The sequence below is a fragment of the Odontesthes bonariensis genome, chromosome 19, assembly GCF_027942865.1.
Source record: "Odontesthes bonariensis isolate fOdoBon6 chromosome 19, fOdoBon6.hap1, whole genome shotgun sequence".
In the NCBI taxonomy this organism is placed as follows: domain Eukaryota; kingdom Metazoa; phylum Chordata; class Actinopteri; order Atheriniformes; family Atherinopsidae; genus Odontesthes; species Odontesthes bonariensis.
The window spans coordinates 24,852,227-24,871,868 of NC_134524.1; the positions used below are offsets into that span (position 1 = coordinate 24,852,227).

A 19,642-nucleotide genomic window follows, 5' to 3' on the forward strand; every position below is an offset into this window, starting at 1 on the left:
GTCAGTACAGCTTTGTTATTCAAAATTTGACTTTGACTGAAGGTCAGACAGACACACGCAGACCTGGCCACCATTGAAAACTCTGAAGAACAGTTTCATCTGCTGGTCACAACTCTAAGGTGTGTCTGATGGGTTCACAGGGAGTGGGGCTCAGCAGGGCCGGTTCTAGGCCGACATATATGAGGGGGCAGTCAGAAATCTGAAGGGGCCATCATGTGTACACATCAGGCTCCAGCATCTTTTTTTTCTGTGCTTCTTTCGTCTTCGTAATATTGTTAAAATCAGGAACATCTTGTCTCAGAGTGATGCAGAAAAACTAGTCCATGCATTTGTGACTTCAAGATTGGACTACTGTAATTCTTTATTATTGGCCTGTCCCACATATTCTCTGAAAAGCCTTGCTGATCCAAAATGCTGCAGCCAGAGTTCTGATGAGAACTAACAGGAGAGATCATATTTCTCCAGTTTTAGCTTCTCTTCATTGGCTCCCTGTTAAATTCAGAATAGAATTTAAGATTCTTCTCCTCATATATAAAGCTCTTAATGACCGAGCTCCATCATATCTTTACTATCTCATCATAAGATATTTTCCTAACAGAGCACTTTGCTCCCAAACTGCAGGTTTACTTGAGGTTCCCAGAGTTTCTAAAAGTAGAATGGGAGGCAGAGCCTTCAGTTATCAGGCCCCTCTCTTGTGGAATAAGCTGCCAGTAAATGTCCGGGAAGCAGACACCCTTTCCACTTTTAAGACCAGGCTTAAAACTTTCCTTTTTGATAAAGCTTATAGTTAGGGATGGCTCAGGTGATCCTGAAACATCCCATAGTTAAGCTGCTATAGGCCCAGACTGCTGGGGGAGCTCATCTGTCACACCTTTCCTCACTTTACTCTCTTTTTCCCCTCTTCAATTTCTCAAATTATATGATTTACATGTGACATTATTGTGGTCATTAACTGGTGCTTCCCTGTTCCAACAGATATCCTTTGAATGGTGTTACAGTGGTTTTTTTCCCCTCTTTTATGTCCTCTCAAACCCCAGCTGGTGGAGACGGATGGCCACCCTTCCTGAGTCTGGTTCTGCCAGAGGTTTCTTCCTGTTAAAAGGGAGTCGTTCCTCTCAACAGTCGCCTCAGGCACGCTCAGGACGGGAGATTGGACTGAAGACAAGTTTCAGTGCAATCTGTTGGTTTCCTTAGCTAGGAAATTGTTTTTGAATTGGCTCTATATGAATGAATTGGATTATTTTATAAATAGTTATGAATACAATGAATTGAATTCCAATTGGTTTGAATTGAACTTTATTATCTAAGTGCCTTGAGATGACATTTGTTGTATTTGGCGCTATATAAATAAAACTGAATTGAATTGAATTGAATAGAAACAGTGTTTTCTTCATGGAATTAGGTTTTAAAAAAAACAACTTCCCCTTTAATTTCCATAAGGAGCATGAAGTCATTCATCGCTTTTTACATAAAGGGAAAGAGGAGGAGGAGTTCTCATGTACTTAAGCATTTTTTTTCCATAAGGAAAGTGTTCCTCAGCCTTCACAGAGCAGCATCCTGATGGCGAGGATCTTATTGGGTGTCTTGTTTCTCTCGGGTAGAATCCTTTGTTAACCTTTGGCAGAGCATTCTCTTGTGTGATATTGTAATGTATGAGATGTTGACCTATTCTGAGATGTTGCTTTGTCGTGTTTTTCCTCTCAGAATGGCTCGTCCTCTGCAGCTGCGTCCTCCGTCAGTACCACTTTGTCAATCAACCTTTGACTTGGACTGAAGCTCAGACCTACTGCAGACAGACACACACAGACCTGGCCACCATTGAAAACTCTGAAGAACTGAAACAACTTATCAACACGGTTTCATCTGCTGGTCACTACTCTAACGTGTGGCTTGGTCTTTACAGTAAAATCGACTGGAGGTGGTCTGATGGGTTCACAGGGAGTGGGGCTCAGTACAGGAACTGGTACACTTCTGTTAATGAGCCCAACTTTAAGTCAGCAAACCAGTTTTGTGTGGTAACGAAAGATTATGGAATGTGGATTGATTATGACTGCATGACATCCTACCCCTTCATTTGCTACAAAGGTAAGACTATCAAGCAAGATTTATTTCATTAAGTTTAGAAAAGCCTATTTTTTTAAACAGAAAAAGAAGGTGATCTCAGCATATGTCCTATCACTTGCAGGAACACAGCTGGATCCTGTATTTATTTTTGTAAATGAGAGAATGAACTGGACCAGTGCTCAGAGGTACTGCAGGGAGAACCACGTAGACCTGGCCACTGTGAGGAACTCCACAGAGAACCAGATAGTCAGCAGCGTGTTACCAAGTGCAGCATCGACATGGATTGGTCTATTTAGAGATCCAAATTTTTATTGGTCTGATAGGAGCAGGTTCCTATTCAGCGAGTGGGACGATGCTCTAAACCTTATCCAGTCAATGACAGTCATATGTGGTGTTACATCAGTGGATAAATCAGGAAGATGGAGATTTTTATCCTGCGAATCACGATTACCATTTGTCTGTTACAGCCTCGCACCTGGTGAGTGTTTTATCAAATCAAATCAAATTTATTTGTTTAGCACATTTCATGTACAAACAATTCAAAGTGCTTTACATAAAATAAAAGCATTGCAGCAGGGAGTGGAAGAAGCATTAACAATACATAAAATAATATAAAGAGAAACAAATAAAATCTTTTAAATGAATTTAAAAACAAGCAACAGTAAAGATAAGTTAAAAGATATCGTGCAAATTTCATGCATAGACACATGAGAAAAGAAATGTTTTTAACCTGGATTTAAAAATGTCTCCATTTGGTGAAAGTTTAATCTCCACTGGCAGTTTGTTCCACTTGTTGGCAGCATAACAGCTAAATGCTGCTTCTCCATGTTTTACTGTCCTTCAGTGGAAGATAGAATACTGCAGTCTATTAAAATAACTAATGTTAAACTTCCTCAAACATGTATAGATTGTTCATGAATTTACTTTTCTGAATGCAATGAAATGGAATGTCTGGTAATGTCTCTCCTTTATTCGGTACCAGTGACCAGGCAGGTAGTGAAGCTCAGATTGGAGGTGGAGGACTCTGTGGATCTGGAAGACAGTGCTGTGAAAGCAGAGCTCCTGAAGAAGGTAAATTAGGATTTACGCACCTTACCTTTGTTGAAATGTTTCCAAATAACTGTCATTTGTGTCCCCCCCCCAGTTCCAGGAAAGACTGAAGGAGAGCGGAGTGAATGGAGTCACCCTGAAGTGGAGAGAGCAGTTTGATGGAAAAGTCTTCCGCAAGGAGAGAAAAAGACAGACCGAGCTCTGAAATCTGAAGCCAACTTTACTTTGCTTTAGCAATGCTTGCGGTGTTTAGTTAATACATTGCGGTTCAGTCTACATCAAAGCTTCTGTGATAATGTTATCTATGAGAGGACACTTTGCTCTACTGAGGCACATCTCTGATTTGTATAGCAGGAATATTCGTCCTGAATCTGTTGTTTCACAGCTCTTTCCTTTAGCATTTTGAACTAATTTAGTTCAAAAGACAACTCCTGGACTGTTGCACACACACTTGTGTGTTGGTTGTTCTTTATATAGGATCATAGCAGTGTCAAATTTGCATGTAATTGATGGTATAAGTACTTTTTATTGGAGGAATAAAAGGGCCCTTCTGTGTTTTGCTGTTTTTCATTTTCAACTCCTTTCCCTCTTAACTCTGGTGGTGGCCTGTGTGTGAAATGCTGGGAGGGGGGGGGGGGCAGATAAAGAAAGATGATTGACTGCTTGGCGTTTAGCTACTCTCAAAAGTTACCAGCGTGAGAGGCAGACTTGTTCATGTGATCGGAACACCATTTCAGTGCTCTTGCCAAGGCCGCCATTTGCCTTCTCCCTTACCTCCTGGAGCGATGAAGACCTCGCTGAGACTTGTATAGAAGAGAAAAAAAGTTAATCAATTATATTAAGAAAATATTTAATAAAAATGGAGCAATAAAAGTATTTTGATTGATCAAGTCTGAGGGATTTGGAAATACTGCAATGCAAAAAATAAACACACTTGCTTTCGTGAGGTTGTGAACGCACATCAAACTTAGATAGAAATATGAGAGGCCACACTGGAAAGCTGATTCCCAAAGAAATGACGTGGCTGATTTGAGAATTGTTTTTTGGGAGCTGGTGTTGGAGAGAGTGGGATTGTTGGAACGAGAAACACTGTGTCGACGGAGATGGCTAAAAATGAGTGCAGACGGAAAGAAAAGACTGTTCTGAGCCAAGACAATTGATGTAATTAACTCATCCATTCGCTTTATCTGCATCCATTTTAGACATGGAATTCAAACGACAACAGTTTGGAAGTTGGAACTTGATAACAGTTTGAAAAAGGAAGTTGAGGAAAACAATTATTAAATCTTAGAAATATGTTTGTTTTGTGTATGTATATGTATCGTGTACATCTCACAAAAGATCCTTCACCAATTGTTAATAAATCCACCTTAACTGATCTTTCATGTTGACCTCATTTCATCTGTTCGTGAAATATGTGTTTGGAAAAGCTCCACCCAATATAGTCTATATTTCAACTCCTAACAACCGTGTTATTTGTTTGGTAAATTAAAAAAATTAATTTGACATTTGAATTAGGCCATACATATGGAACATGGTTTCATTGTGGGAGGAGGTGGTGGCACAGGTCACATTTGCTTGCCAGCAGCTTCATCCATTCATTTTTAATAACTTCAACTGGTCTCTGTGCAGTCTGTTTGCTCCTGCCAGCACCAGATAAAGCATCTTGTTCTGTTGGCTCAAGGGGACACTCGACACTGCATTGGCTAATGACCCTATTTAGTGGTTCAAAGTTGCATGGCGTTAAAATGCAACCTGTTCCCTGTGGATCCGAGTCGTATATCTCAGCTGCAGAGTACATGGGCACTCTTTATATAGCACCATAGGCATTGTTTTTTTTTTTTTTTCTCGATTCTGTTGATATCTGTAGTTATATTTCTGGTGCTTTAATCATTTCTTCTACAAAGAGAACCCTTGTGAAAAAACATGAACTACAGTGCATAGGCCTTTGGTTTTGTTTTCATATCATCGTAATTAACTTTTGGATGAATTTTGAACGAGTATTAGGTATTCTTTACGTCTTAAAAATTGTGCTTGATCTGGATGACCGTCCAGCACCAAGTGAAACTTTTCCTTCCAATATTTTCTACCGTGTGGACCTTTAAAGTTTAAATTAATAATACAATTTTATTTTTCTTCTCTAAAACACGTCACAATATTTAAAAAAAAAGTATGTCTGATCTTACGAAAGGCCATCAGACAAACTCCATGTTGTTTACTGAGAGGGTTCATCTGTGTTGCCTGCCTATGCTGAGTGAGACCTCATCAATCAATCAATCTTTATTTATATAGCGCATTTCATACCACAGGCAACTCAATGTTGCCTGACAGCTGAGTTGCTGTCAAGCTACATAAAAACCCACCCCTGTCTATTCATGGTAATCTCTGAAGATTTCAATCTAACTACAACACATCTCATCTACACTATATTGCCAAAAGTATTCGCTCATCTGCTTTTACACGTATATGAACTTAAAGGATAAGACCGTTTTTTTGACATTGGGCCCTTGATTTCACATTATAACATGATGTTCTACTCACCCCTGCTTGTTGTTGGTCATTTGGAGCTGTTCCGAAGATATTCAAGAGGCGTCTGGCTGCTCTCTTGAGATATTCGGCCATGAAACGGTTTCCTATGGGCAAGCTTATACAGGCACAAACTATGCTGTTTATAATTTATTAATTACTGTACACTAGCACTGATAACGTGGAGGTGCGTCGCTTACTTAAAAAAAATCCGGGTTACTAATTTTGAATTTTAGCCGAATGAATAAATAGGCAGCAGGTCTGTGGGCTGTCTGTGGCAGTAGCACAACGATGACATCAGTAACACCCACTTTACGACAAAAATTCAAAATTACAGTAACCCGGATTTTTTTAAGTAAGCGACGCACCGCCACGTTATCAGTGCTAGTGTAGAGTAATTAATAAATTATAAACAGTATAGTTTGCGCCTGTATAACGTTGCCCAAAGGAAACCGTTTCATGGCCGAATATCTCAAGAGAGCAGCCAGACGCCTCTCGAATATCTTCGGAACAGCTCCAAATGACCAACAACAAGCAGGGGTGAGTAGAACATCATGTTATAATGTGAAATCAAGGGCCCAATGTCAAAAAAACGGTTTTATCCTTTAAGTGACATCCCGTTCTTAATCCTTAGGGTTTAATATGACGAATGTCAACTTTTCTGGGCAAACTTTCCACAAGGTTTAGGAGTGTGTTTATGGGAATTTTTGACTAAGGTGAAGTCAGTTTTAAGTTGGATATTCGACAGACATTCGCGAGCCACTCCAACATTTCAAGTGCACCCGTATTGCAGACTTTACAGTAAATATACGGAGAGGACGACTGCAGTGTGTTCCAACTTCCTGTTTTCAAAATAAAAATGTGGGACATTTAAAGCAGAGATAAGGTACTGTGTTTAAGGTTATTGAAAATTATGAACAGATGTAAAAACAAAAGGTGTAGGGCTATCTCATGCATGATCCTACTCTGATTTGGAGTCAATTGATCACATGACCTGGAACCTATTGAGCAAAAATGTTAATATTTACATATAAATATTAATAAAAATATGAACAGATCAAAAATATAAAAATAAAAGGTGTATCTCATGCAGCCAATGTAGTTACATGATCCCAAACTGATTTGGAGTCAATTGATCACATGACCTGGAAGCTATTGAGCAAAAATGCTAATATTTACATATAAATATTCATAAAAAAATTTGAACATAACTAAATTGTAAAAGTAAAAGGTGTATCTCATGCAGCCAGATGGTCCGGTGGTAGCACTACCTCGTCGGATGAATCTGCTGATGACCGGTGTCACTCCGGGAAACACAGCTGCTGTTGACCTCTTCCATGCGGCTCGGCTGGCTCGGAAACCCGGCGTTGGCTCCAGCGTTGGTTCTGCCTCCGTGCGGCTTCTAATCGAAGCGATTTTTTTTTTTTTGACTTAAATATAGTGACTTGTTCTTCTCAAAAAATAAAACAACAAAACAAACCTAAGCAGCCCCTCAAGTGGCTGCTTAGGTTTGCCGAACTACACACACACACACACACACACACACACACACACACACACACACACACACACACTTGTATTAACTATAACTTGAGTGCAAAATCAAACCAAAAGGCTCACATGTTTGCCACAACGCAATAACCAAACAACAGCGGCGGAGGCGGTCAAAAACTGCGCACTTCCCCAGTCAGCGGCACACCTGCCGACTAATTACCTGAAGCTCTATTTAACACTTCATGCACCCCACAGTACAGAGCGCCGCCTACTGTGGCCTTCAGGTACTACAATAAACACAAATGCACACATGAACAAATGGCTCTAACAGTAGTATTAGGATCAAGCAAATATAATTAGGGGGTCGGAGTCACCCTAAAGGGGTCTTTAGGCGTAATGGGGAGCAAAAGATTTTTTTCTTTACTTGTTTTTCCTACATTCAAGCACCCTCAGATGCCTCCTAGACGGTGAAAGTTGAAACTTCTTATGTAGCAGAAACACTGAAGAACAGAGTAATTCTAATAACCAGTCTGATAGCGCTCTCAGAGCATCTGTTCCACAGAATGATCCAACCAACTTGGAGCAGACACTGATGGCCCAAGAGCAAAACTGACCCACGATGTTTTTTTCTGTGACAGATGCCAATTTTTATAAAAATAAATAAATCACGTTTTAGGGAGAGAAAAAACGTCAGGCTCATAAAAATAAAATAAAAGGTGGTTGTTTATGTAATACCCATTTTAGCCACTAGAGGGTGATGTGCACCTCTGTCAGTGACAGACACATGAATGAATACGCATCCATTCAGGCCATGACAGATTTATCTCAGACCTCATGTCAGCCTGCTGGTGGCTCTCTAACTTCCAGTTTGTTTTTCACCATTCACCAACAATGACCATAGACACAACATCAAATGTGTTTAAAACCAACTCTGACAAGTAAGTCATTGAAAATACTTTATTTAATTCACTTTTTGGCATTTGGAGCACTGGAGCGCTGTGGTGAAATTTGCCTGACCCAAATTTGCAACTCCCCCCCCCCCAAAAAAAAAAACAATGTACAAAATAAGAAATAAGCATAGAATAAAATAATATATCAAATTAAATTAAATTAAATGTCAGGTGAGCTGGATTATTGTACATGAAGTGAGGTGAGGTGAGTTTAATGGCCACTGGCAGGAATGATTTCCTGTGGCCCTCTGTGGTACAGTGTGGTGTAATACTTCTATTACTAAAGGTGCTTCTTTGGCTGGCCAGCACATCATGGAGAGGATTAGAGGAGTTGCCTGGTATGGATCTTATTCTGGACAACATCCTTCTCTCTGACACTACAGTCAGAGAGCCCAGTTCCGCTCCCACAACGTGGCTGGCTTTGCAGATGAGCTTATTAAGTCTGTTGGCGTCCTTCACCCTGAGTCTGCTGCCCCTGCACACAGCAGCATAGAGGATGGCACTGGCCACCACAGACTCATAAAACATCCGCAGCATTGTCCGGCAGATGTTGAAGGACCTCAGAAAATAGAGACGGCTCTGGCCCTTCCTGTAGAGGGCGTCAGTATTTTTAGTCCAGTCCAGTTTGTTTTCCAAGTACACCCCTAGGTACTTATATTCCTCCACCGGGTCCACCGGTGTTGACCCCTGGGTCACTGGAGCCCTGGTCCTCCTCAGGTCCACCAGCAGTTCCTTAGTCTTTGCCAAGTCCACCACACTTGTTGAGTTGATGCTAAGGCTCATGATTAACAACAGGATATAAATAAAATGCATCATTTAATATGGGAAGAAAGATACAACCATACCAAACTATACATCAATACATACATGCATACAAACTTATAAAAAAATTCACTTGTGCAACTCAACATTCTATCACATACATTTAAAAAAATGCCATAAAGAAAACATCAAACACCAAAGACATCAGCTTTCCATCTCTTATTGTTTCTGTCATGAAGTCTGATCAGTCCAGACTGTGTTGCTGTTACTGCTCTGTCAGGACTCTGCTTTGCAAAGCAGTAAAGACCACATCAAGTTCTCTGCAGGGAACACTGAGTGTGAGCAGCAGTTAGAAAAAGGAGCTGTCATCAGGTCCTCTCCACTGAGCATTCAGCATGGTATGTTGTGATTGTCCTTTCACGTCAGTGAGTATTGGCTATCTTTAGGTTGGAGGTTTGTTTATGGGTGTCTGCAAGCCCAACCATGAGAGCCATTTCTCATGTTATCAGCAGTGCTTCCCCTTGTTTTGTAGATGAGTGACTTCTTTATGGACCTGAAACGAAATCACAACATGACACTTATTGCATGCATTAGATGATAAAGAGGATGTGTTCCCGCGCAGCTTCTGTCATTCTCTGGTGTTTGGGCTATAACATCCTGCTTTCTCACGTCTGTTTTTCCCATGATGTGAAACTCACTTCACTCTTAATTCTGTCATCGCAGCTCAGGTCCAACGGTCCTCTTGCCCGCTTACCCGTTGAGCTAAGTTCGATCCAAGTTCGATCCGCATTGTCAAAAACGTTCCTGTGTTCTGTCATTCTCCCACCGGGCTGACTTTTGTGCAACAAAGGTCTCTGGCACCTCCTAACTCCACTCCTCCTATTCCCCCTCCTCGGGCCATGTCACCCAAATCCACTGAGATAATGAAGTCTAATCGCCCAATAAATCCATCCCTTCAGTGGATCTCTCTTTATTGGAATGTCAGATGTAACGGTGTGTAAATCTTCATTCTAAAACTGTTTAATACATATCTTTCTGCAAGGGGAAAGTAAATATGATTCAGGGGTTTGGTGTGACTCAGTTTGATGAGATCCACTCTGATTTCTTTAACACGGGTATTCCTTTTCTATTGTAAAGGACTGCAAGTCATTCATTTTTCTCTCATTTTGGCATAGTTTTACTACCTTCAGATGGTTTTTGTCTGATAAGTACTTTTGGTAATTCAGAGCACAGGAAAAAATGCATTTGATAGTTGTTTCACCAGATATTTCCTTTGATAAAAGTAGCCAACCGCACTGTAAACATAGTAAATCTTTAGCAACCAACTGGATGGCGGATGCTATAAATACCTTAGTCTTAATGTTGTTGCTGCTGGCTGTGTTAGTGTTCAGGGATTCACCATAACGGCCGCACCAGGTAAGCTCAAAAGGCTTTGCCACGTGTACGTTCTGCTTTCCCCACTAGATCTAAGCCAGACATTCAGCAGGCCGGCTGACACGGTGTTAAGTCTTTGACTCTGTGTAGGATCTGTATCAAATGGATCTTAATGGTAATATCGGGCCCTTGTTGGTTTCTGGCACATTTTATTCAATTCAAGGTTCCTATATAGTTTTTAAGAATCTTTTTAATGTTAAAATTCAGTCCAGATTTGAACTGGTTCATCTTTACACGGTACAATCAGACGCCATCTGACATTGCACTGTAGGCTACATCATTTGAAACTATAAATTTTGTTTATGTTCATATTAAGTGCTGTCTTTATGGAAAATAGATATTTTAAAAATACAGAATAAGCTTAAAAGTTATCCTTTTTATAGCAGGGCTAATTAGGACCTTAAGTAAAGCAGGTGAACAATCATGTTGTGATTTTTTTAATGGATTAGTACAAGGGCTGGGCAACGATTGAAATTTTTTAATCTAATTAATCACATGATTTCCCTGATTAATCACGATTAATCGCATTTGTACGCAAAATCCAAAAATTAATTCAAAAGTAGTGTATAGCTTTTAGCATTTAGTTTTATTTTAAATGTGCTGCCATGTGAATGAAAGTGCCATAACATTTGTTGTGCAAACACACTTTTAACATCAGCATCTTTCTGTAGTTTTTATGTAGAAGCCTCGCTCCACTGTCTGTTTCCTTGAATGACTTGCTGCTATCAGTTGTGTGTTTTGCCTTTAAGTGATATTTTAGACTGGAACTACTACGCTGAGAAGACAATTCAACTTGGCAGTGTTTACAGATGACTTTGGTTCTGTCAACTCCGCCGTCTGGAAGAACTTTAAAATAAAAATGGCCGAGTAAAAGTTCCGTACCCTTCTCCATGTTTGGTGGATCCGCCAATTACTTTCTTTTCCGGTTCCGCAGCAGACAGCAACAGACTTTTACAAAATAAAAGCCTGTGAGCAACAGACTTTTATTATAATAAAATGAATAATAAAACAGGGATGGTCCGTGGGGATCATCAGTGGGTTGAGCAGGCGCCCCATGTACAGAGGCTATAGTCCTCGCTGCAGCTGGCCCCGGTTCGAGTCCCGCATCGGACAGTCCTGTGTTGCATGTTGTTCCCCCTCTCTCTGCTCCCTGCTTCCTGTCTCTCTGAACTTTCCTATCCATTAAAGGCACAAAAGCCCCCCCCCCAAAAATAAAATAAAATAAAAAAACTGCGTTAATGCCCGATAAAATATTTATCGGTGTTAAATAATTAACGAGTTAACGCAATAATAACGAGTTAACTCGCCCAGCCCTAATTAGTACATAAAAAGGCTGAAGAGAAGAAGATAAAGCTCCTGCTAAGATTTAATACCTGTTGTTGAATCTGGATTTACATTCTTGTAGTCGGAGCTCCCCTCATCTGGATCATCATGTGTCCCTGTTAAAGTGATCATTTAGTGTTTTCATCTCCAATCTTTGCATCAATCTATCACCCTCTATTCCGTGTACTCACTCTGCTTTTTAGGGTGAATCAGAGATGCGACATTAACGTAATCATTTTCCCGTTGACCTGAAATAATAATAACAATAATAACTTTAGTCAGTAACTGAATCATTATGTTGCTTCCATGAGTTTTATGCTAATCAAAGTTGTACCGTTTGCAGTGATTTCAGACCCCCCGATGGTTTCATAGACACAAAGGTCTCCTAAAGGTCAGTAAAAAAAATAAAAAATCAGGAAACAGTTACCAAAAACCACATCATTAAGTCAACTCATGACTGTAAGAAGAATTTAAGCTTAACAAGTTCCACTGTGTGAAAACTGCAACAGAAGCAAGGAGAAGTCTTGGAGCTCCGAACATAATGGATGACAAATATTTCCCGATCGTGTGATTAGAAAATATATCTTTAAATAGTTATGAAAGACTGACCGTGGAGGAGAGAAGAGTATACGTGCTGTTGACTTTCAGCCAGGTCAGCCGTCTCATCTGTAACAGAACCTTTTTCATGAAGAAAAAAAAGAAGAAAAAAGATATATTGCTGCATGGTTTTGTATTGGACATGGAATTTTAATTCTGATGGATAATAGAAAAGATAACAAGTGTTGAAAATGGGACGTTTTCACGATTTGCGAAAGATATTAGCTTATCTTGAGTTAAATGGTAGCAACATGTCAAAAGGTTCAGACAACCTGCGTGCAAGGGAAAACTGATGTTGGATGGCCGTGATCTTCAGGCTTTCAGGCAGCACGGCATTAAAAACAGACATGATTCTGTCATGGAAATCACTGCATGGGCTCAGAAATCACTGTCCGGGAACACAGTGCACCGTGCCATCCACAAAGGCAGATTAAAGCTCTGTATTGCAAAGCACATGATCCAGAAAACTGGAAAGGTACCATCGATGCTGAAAGCTTTTAGAGCAATACATGCTTCCATCCAGATGTTGTCTTTTTCAGGGAGGCCTTTGCATATTTCAACAAGACAATGCAAAACCACATACTGCATCTATTAAAACAACATGGCTTCATAGAAAAGGAGTCTAGGTGCTGGACTGACCTGCCAGTAGTCCAGATGTTTCACCAATTAAAGACATTGCTCCTTATGAAATCCAAAATACAACAAAGAAGACCTAGAACTGTTGAGCAGCTAGAATCATACTGCAGATAAAGATGGGACAATGTTATAGACTCCTGTTAAAAGAAGAGGGTGGTAAACAGGACCCTGTCCAAACTTATGTGAGACTTGTTGTTGCCATTAAATTCAAGATAAGCCAAGTTTTCTAGGTTCAATTGTGAAAAAAAGTGATGGTTTCTAAGATTTGCAAATCAGCACATTCAGTTTTTATTGACATTTTACATCCCAACTTTTTTGGAATTGGGGTTGAACAAGATAGAAAAAAGTAAAAAATGAATAGTAAAACAAATCAACTATTTCTTCTATTGAATTACAACTTTGGGCAACACCCGCCCAGTTGATCTGTTTTTTCAACGAGTCAATGGAAACATGTCTGATTCCCATTTCTTTTTCAGGCTTTCCAAAAAGATCGCCTCAGATTGTTGCACCGGTGAATAAAAACCTAGCTTGTCGCCATATTTGAACGATGAAACATCAAATATCAGAAGAAGAAGGTCTCACCTTTGGCCCGTCTGTAGCAAAACAGCAAAAGAAGAACAATAAGCATGACTCCACTAACTGGTCCAGCGATCAACAGCACAGAAAGCAATGCACTGTCAGGCCCCAAAACAGCCAACCTGTGGGCTATAATGAACAATAGATCATAATGAGTTACAAATGAAACAATCATGCATAAGAAATAATCTAATGAATAATGAGTCTCACATTTGAAACGTGCTCACCCTTAACTGACATCCAGCTCTGCGGTGACACCTTTCCTGAGTGCTCACACTTGTAGAAACCTTCGTCTGACTGCGACACGGCAGAGATGTCCAGCTGCCCGCTGCTATCATTCTGGACAAGTTTGTCATTGTGATAGAAAAACACCCCGGAAAGATTATTTCGTACCCTCAGTCTGCAGCTCAGACCGACAGAAGCTCCAACTGTGACTGGAAGGACAGGGCTCACCAGGATAACATCTGTATCTGCAAAACAATTCATGTCACGTTTCCTTCAGAGAACATCTGGGATGTAAAATGGTCTTAGGGAATAGTTCTCCAGGCTTTTTGAAAGTCTTTTTTCTTTGGACATTGACAGATTTTTCACTCATTTTCAGTCCAGTTCTTATCCGGATCATTTTCAGCAGAATGTGTTTTTCTGTTTGTTAAACCACTTAAAAGTGTTCTGTCAGCTTCGCAGAGAGTCTATTTTAAATAGTATCTCTCTGCACTTTGTTACTAGCAGCCTGTCACAAAGACACATCATTGGTTCACTTTACTTTAGTTGAAAAATCCCCCAAATAACACAGTGTGACATAAAATAGTATTTTTGTTCCAACAAGGTGATTCCCAAAGACTCTATTAGCTGAAAATGTGGCATATCTCAGCATTGTGTGCAGGGTGGAGGATGAAAAAACAAGTGTCAGGTCTAAAAATTTATATACAGCACAAGACAAATCCAGCAAAGACCTGACACAGGACCTAGGATGGATGAAGGACCCGGACCTCAACATTACATTACTGAGGCAGTGTGGGATCATTTTCACAGAGAACTCTCACACCGCGGTGAGGTCAAGTGGGTTTTTTGTCTTGTCTCCATGTCATGTTTCGTCATTTCCGGTTTTATTTTGAAATATTAACTCTCCCTCTCGTTTCAGGTCACTTGCCCTTCCTCTCGTGCTCCAGTCTGATTGTCGTATGAATGATTCCACCTGTTCCCTGTTATCCCTGTGTGCATAAGAGTCTGCGTCTCCCCCGTCTTGTGCCAGTGTGTTGTATCTGTTCGTCTCATGTGCATCGCTCTCGCCTTTTTCCAAGCCTGACCACAGCCACGTTCCAAGTTTGCCTTTCGTTATTTCCTCGTCAAGAGAGATTTTTTTGTTCTTGTTACATTTTGTTAAAGTAGTCCTGTTAAAGTAACAGTTTAAGTTTCTGTCATAGCATTCTTGTTTTTTTCCTCCCAGTTGGAGTGAGTTTTGTTTGATAAATTTTCATAGAGTAGTGCCTCTGATTTTTTTTTAGGAGAGCTTATTTGTTTTTCCTCCGTAGCAGGAGTGACATTTAGTTAAAGTTAAAGTTTGATAGACCTTTTGTTTGTTCCTCCGCATAGTGGAGTGATTTTGATTTTCCTGATAAGTTTTCATAGATATACTTCTCTCATTTGTATAAAGTGTATATATATATATATATATTAATATTTCTATAGCCTATTTTGTTTATCGCTCTGGACAGATTTGAGAACTTCTGCTCCTAAAATAAAAGCTTTTGGATACAACATCTCCTGCTCCTGCGTCCTCCATTCCCTGGGTGTGACAAGAACGGAACAAAAGGCAGCACCAAAGAAGAGCTTTGGGGTGTCCTTCAAGAAGCCTGGAGAACTATTCCTGTAGACTACTTAGAGAAATGACAGAGAGCTTGTCTAAAAGGGTTCAGGCTGTGTTAGAGAATAAAGGAATATACCAAAAATTGACTTTCAAGTTTGTTCAAATTTTTTTCATGGAACCATAAACAACTGAAACCTCTCAAACTTTATAATGGTTACAGTGTACTGTGTACAGTTGTGTGAACTTTTACAGGCCATCAGACCATTGCATGTGCTGGGTCCACGCATGATTTGTGTTGTAACATAGATACTGTTCGGCTGACAGAGTCTCGTGACAAAGTGATGCAAAGGTGACGTGTTCAATTTCAACAAAATAGCTTGAACTGGTCTCAGATCTGCTCCAAACTGAGTTCACTCTGACTGCTGTCAACTGCAGGTAAGCCCAAAGAAACAAAAGAATTGACCAAAAAAGAGAAGAAAAAAATCTATATCCTTTAAATATATATAAAGAAAGAGGTCATCACATACCCTGGGCAGTGATGTTGACGGCGTTGCTGAAGTCTCCAGACCCAGATTCACACCAGTACACTGAATTCTGGGGCCACTGACTGTTCATATTGCATGTGGATCCAGTTCCTGTCCCCGTGCAGTAGTAGTGTGACAGGTAGCCTATATGATTGAACCTGCTCAGTCTCCGCTCAGAGTTTCCCTCACAGTTTAGCGAGACAGTGTCAGAGATGTGGTGCTGCACGCTGTTGGGAGCCACTGTGAGCGATGCTGCTGAGTGAAAATCTGAAATTCAACACGTGGCAAGAAGTTAAAACACACAGTTATTAACGTTAAGCCTCCACTGTGCAAATGCCTCTTGGCTTCAATTGTTTTGCTGCTGAAGACCAGAGCAAACATTTCAACAACGATGATCAATGTTTTGGAACACATGATGTATTTACTGAGATCGTTTCAGTATATTTCAGTTTTTTTTAATTGCTCTAAACTACATCTTTATTTTTCTGTATTTTACTGCTTCACCTAGGGCTGAGCAATTTTATCGATACTGCGATATATATCAATATTTTGTTCCCTGATAAAGTATCGATTTTTCAGCCACGAGTATCGATTTTTTTTTTATATATATTTTTTTAAAATTTATTTTAAAGCAAATTTTATTGAAAAGTCAGACGTTCCAATTAGTGAAAACACAGAACATTAATATAATAGAATACAATGCCAGGGGGTCACATTCTACAAAACAGTGATAAATTAGTTCATAAAAATGTTATATAAAGTGCATAGCTCTCACGTTTGTTTCTGTTTGTCTGGCGGTATCGTTCTTCCGCTTCAAAGGACGGACCACCAGTCCAATCAGCGACGATTCATGTCAAATCACACTGTCCCTTTTTTTCAGAAAATGATGTAAGTGTATCGAATCGTATCGAATCGTATCGTGAGATTCGTTTATCGCTACAGCCCTGGCTTCACCTAAGCAGTGCTTTCTTCTTATATCTTGCTTCTTTACCTTTTTTCTTAATCAGGTTAAGTGAACAAGAGAAAAGCTGATTTCAGTTCTTATTGTATATTCAGGGAGCATGAATCACAAAGTAATTGTCAACATAAAACGATAAGCGCATTAAGCAAGGGGACATTCTAGCATCTGCTTTGTGAAACGTCAGAAACCAGCAGAACTGACCTGAAGACCAGACAAACGTCAGTTCACTATAATCTGTGAAATACACTGGGTCTCCTCTTCCAGCTCTGCACACATATCCTGCGGTGTGCGTCCCCCCAGGAATGACGTGGCTGCCCTGTGCAGTGGCGCTGGAGATATGTGGTAATGGCTTGACGTTGTAAGGCCGTTGGGCGTGTGATATCATATCAGGGACTGCTCTGTACCAGTAGAAGCTCCAACCTGCAGACAGATGTTTAACCTGACAGCTCAGAGTTACTGAGGCTCCAGGACTCACCCATGATGGAGACACAGCGAGGACAGGCAGGGGTGCCTCTTCTGTATTAGAAAAAAAAAAAAAAAAAGCCTTTCTACATATTTCAAAACCTAAAATCTGAAAAAAATACTAACATGATATTTCTATTAGTTTGTCTGAGTTTGATTCGACTTACTGCCAGAAACTGTCAGTGTGACCTGAGCACTCCACTCTGTTGTATTAAGCGTTGCACTTCTCATTCTGCCCTTACATCTGTAGTTTCCACTGTGATACGAGTGAACAGAATGGATCCTGTACTCATTTTGTTTTGGGGGTTTATATGAGCTGGTTGTTGTCCATTCGTACTCCCACTCGACATCTCCATGGATCTCACATCTGATGGTGACCGACTCCCCTTTGTACATCTCAGGCCAGCTGGGATGCAGACTCACAACAGGCCTGTTTGAAACTACTCATGTTCAAGAATTTTCAATAAAAAAACAAACAAAAAAAAATGCCAAAAGGGTTAAATGAAGTAATGTTTCAGTAATGTTTCTTCTTTAAGTTTTCTTCAGATTAAGTAGAAGAAAAAATGTTGTGGCATGAATCAGACGAAAAAGAAAGAAGTATGGAATCACTGTAATTTGCATTTTTAAAACGAATGCCTGCACAAGTCTGAATATGGAAATTAGTCTGCAGTTGAAGGAGTTATTGCAGAGCTTAAGGAGCTGCTGCACCTGGCTGATTTGCAGGTCACATGGCCCAACATGAGAGGTGTCAATGGAAATAATGGAGAAAAATTAAAAAACAAACGATGTGGGATTTTACCAGTCAGTAGGGTCTAAAATTTGGCGTACAAACAAAATAGGACGGTCGCAAAAGGGAAACACTAAAGAGAAGCAGTCATGGACTGTGGAGGTGAAACGTGATATTCAGTGATGAATCACAGATCTACATTGGACAAGGAGATGATGCTGAAACTTTAGTGTGACGCAGGTCCATTGAAACACATAAAGATGACTGCTGTCATGTCTGTGGGTTCATGCCTTGGTTTTTAGTTTTGCCATGTTTTAGTTTTTTCTCATGCCTTAGTTTTCTAGTCCAGATCCAGTATTTAGTTTTGACATGTTTTCCCCATAGTTTCTGTTGCTCTGCCATCACCTTCATGCACGCCACCTGTGTTTTTCCCCTCAGCTGCACTCACTCGCCTATCACTCCGTAAGTATTTACTTTCCAGGTTTCCTCACTCTCTTTGCCAGATCCTACCTGTCACTGTCCCAGTAAGTTAAGCCAAGCCAAGTAAAGTTTAAGTCTAGTCTAGTCTAGTCTTTTGTTTGCCATAGTCATGTTTTGTTTTGCCACAGTTTAGTTTTGTTATCCGCTTTATGTTGACCTTCTCCTTTAAAATAAATCAAGTTTTCTTTTGAAGTATGTGCATCCGTATCCTTCCACGCCTTGCACCACCCACCCAACCTGACAACTGCTTAAGGAAAACAGGCATATTTCCACAGTCACTGATGTATAGTTGATGTCAGGTAAAGGACAAAAGAAGATAGCAGTCATGACTCAACTATAGATCTACATTTGGACATTTTTTCCTCATTTCATCAATCAAAAGTAGGATTGGTGATGTTGAGGTTATTTTTCAAGGTGATAGTACATCTTGCTTCAAACTTCTCTTCAATAAAGACATATCAACTCAATGACATTACCAGCAAACTAATTGACTAATTACCAGAGGAAATTGAAAATCAATGCCTACGTCGAGATGTTATCCTGTAAACCTGACCCATCAACTGTTATACAAGAGAGTTGGAACCTGATTGATAAAGAATATTGTGTTACTTCATTGAATTTCTTAAAGAATTCAAGCAAGAGAAGGTTTAACAAAGTATTAATGTTTTTTTTTGTGTGTGTGTGATTCCATCATTTCGTATGTAGAAGTCAAACTGCTATAATACGAAATAAATATGAAAACAATCCATCCCTCCATTTTCTATACCCGCTGAATCCGTTGGCCGGGTCGCGGGGGGGCTGAAGCCTATCCCAGCAGTCATCGGGCAAGAGGCGGGGTACACCCTGGACAGGCCGCCAGTCCATCACAGGGCCACACCGAGACAAACGAGACAAACAACACGCTCACACTCACTCCTAAGGACAATTTTAGAGACACCAATTAACCTAACGTGCATGTTTTTGGACGGTGGGAGGAAGCCGGAGTACCCGGAGAGAACCCACGCATACACGGGGAGAACATGCAAACCTTCTTGCTGTGAGGCAACGGTGCTAACCACCACACCACTGTGCAGCCCTATATGAAAAAATATATAGTTAAAAAAATAAGTCTATGATGACAAATGCTACTAAATGTAAATAAAAAATAAATGTATGCAAAGATAAATGAATAGAATGTGACATAAACAACTTTTTCAGCTTTAATTCTAAAACCTAATTTCATTTATGCTGGTGTTATGGCTACTAATTGTTTATTTTGACCATCAATTT

At 40.1% G+C, this 19,642-nt stretch overlaps 1 protein-coding gene and 1 long non-coding RNA gene across 2 annotated transcripts; both read right to left on the reverse strand.

Moving 5' to 3' along the window:
- Positions 1–8,967: 8,967 nt before the first annotated feature.
- On the reverse strand, positions 8,968–12,285 carry LOC142369315 (uncharacterized). The gene is made up of 5 exons (XR_012767576.1): positions 12,213–12,285; positions 11,938–11,988; positions 11,795–11,851; positions 11,654–11,719; positions 8,968–9,399 (listed from the first exon to the last, which is right to left on the reverse strand). It is a non-coding gene; the product is annotated as an uncharacterized LOC142369315 (long non-coding RNA).
- A 1,113-nt stretch (positions 12,286–13,398) lies between these two features.
- LOC142368743 (uncharacterized) lies at positions 13,399–17,634 on the reverse strand. The gene is made up of 6 exons (XM_075450925.1): positions 17,334–17,634; positions 16,906–17,220; positions 15,747–16,010; positions 13,640–13,882; positions 13,535–13,541; positions 13,399–13,429 (listed from the first exon to the last, which is right to left on the reverse strand). The coding sequence occupies exons 1-6, from the start codon at positions 17,560–17,562 to the stop codon at positions 13,399–13,401; spliced, it is 1,089 nt and encodes a 362-aa protein (XP_075307040.1). The 5' UTR covers positions 17,563–17,634.
- Between the last annotated feature and the right edge of the window lie 2,008 nt (positions 17,635–19,642).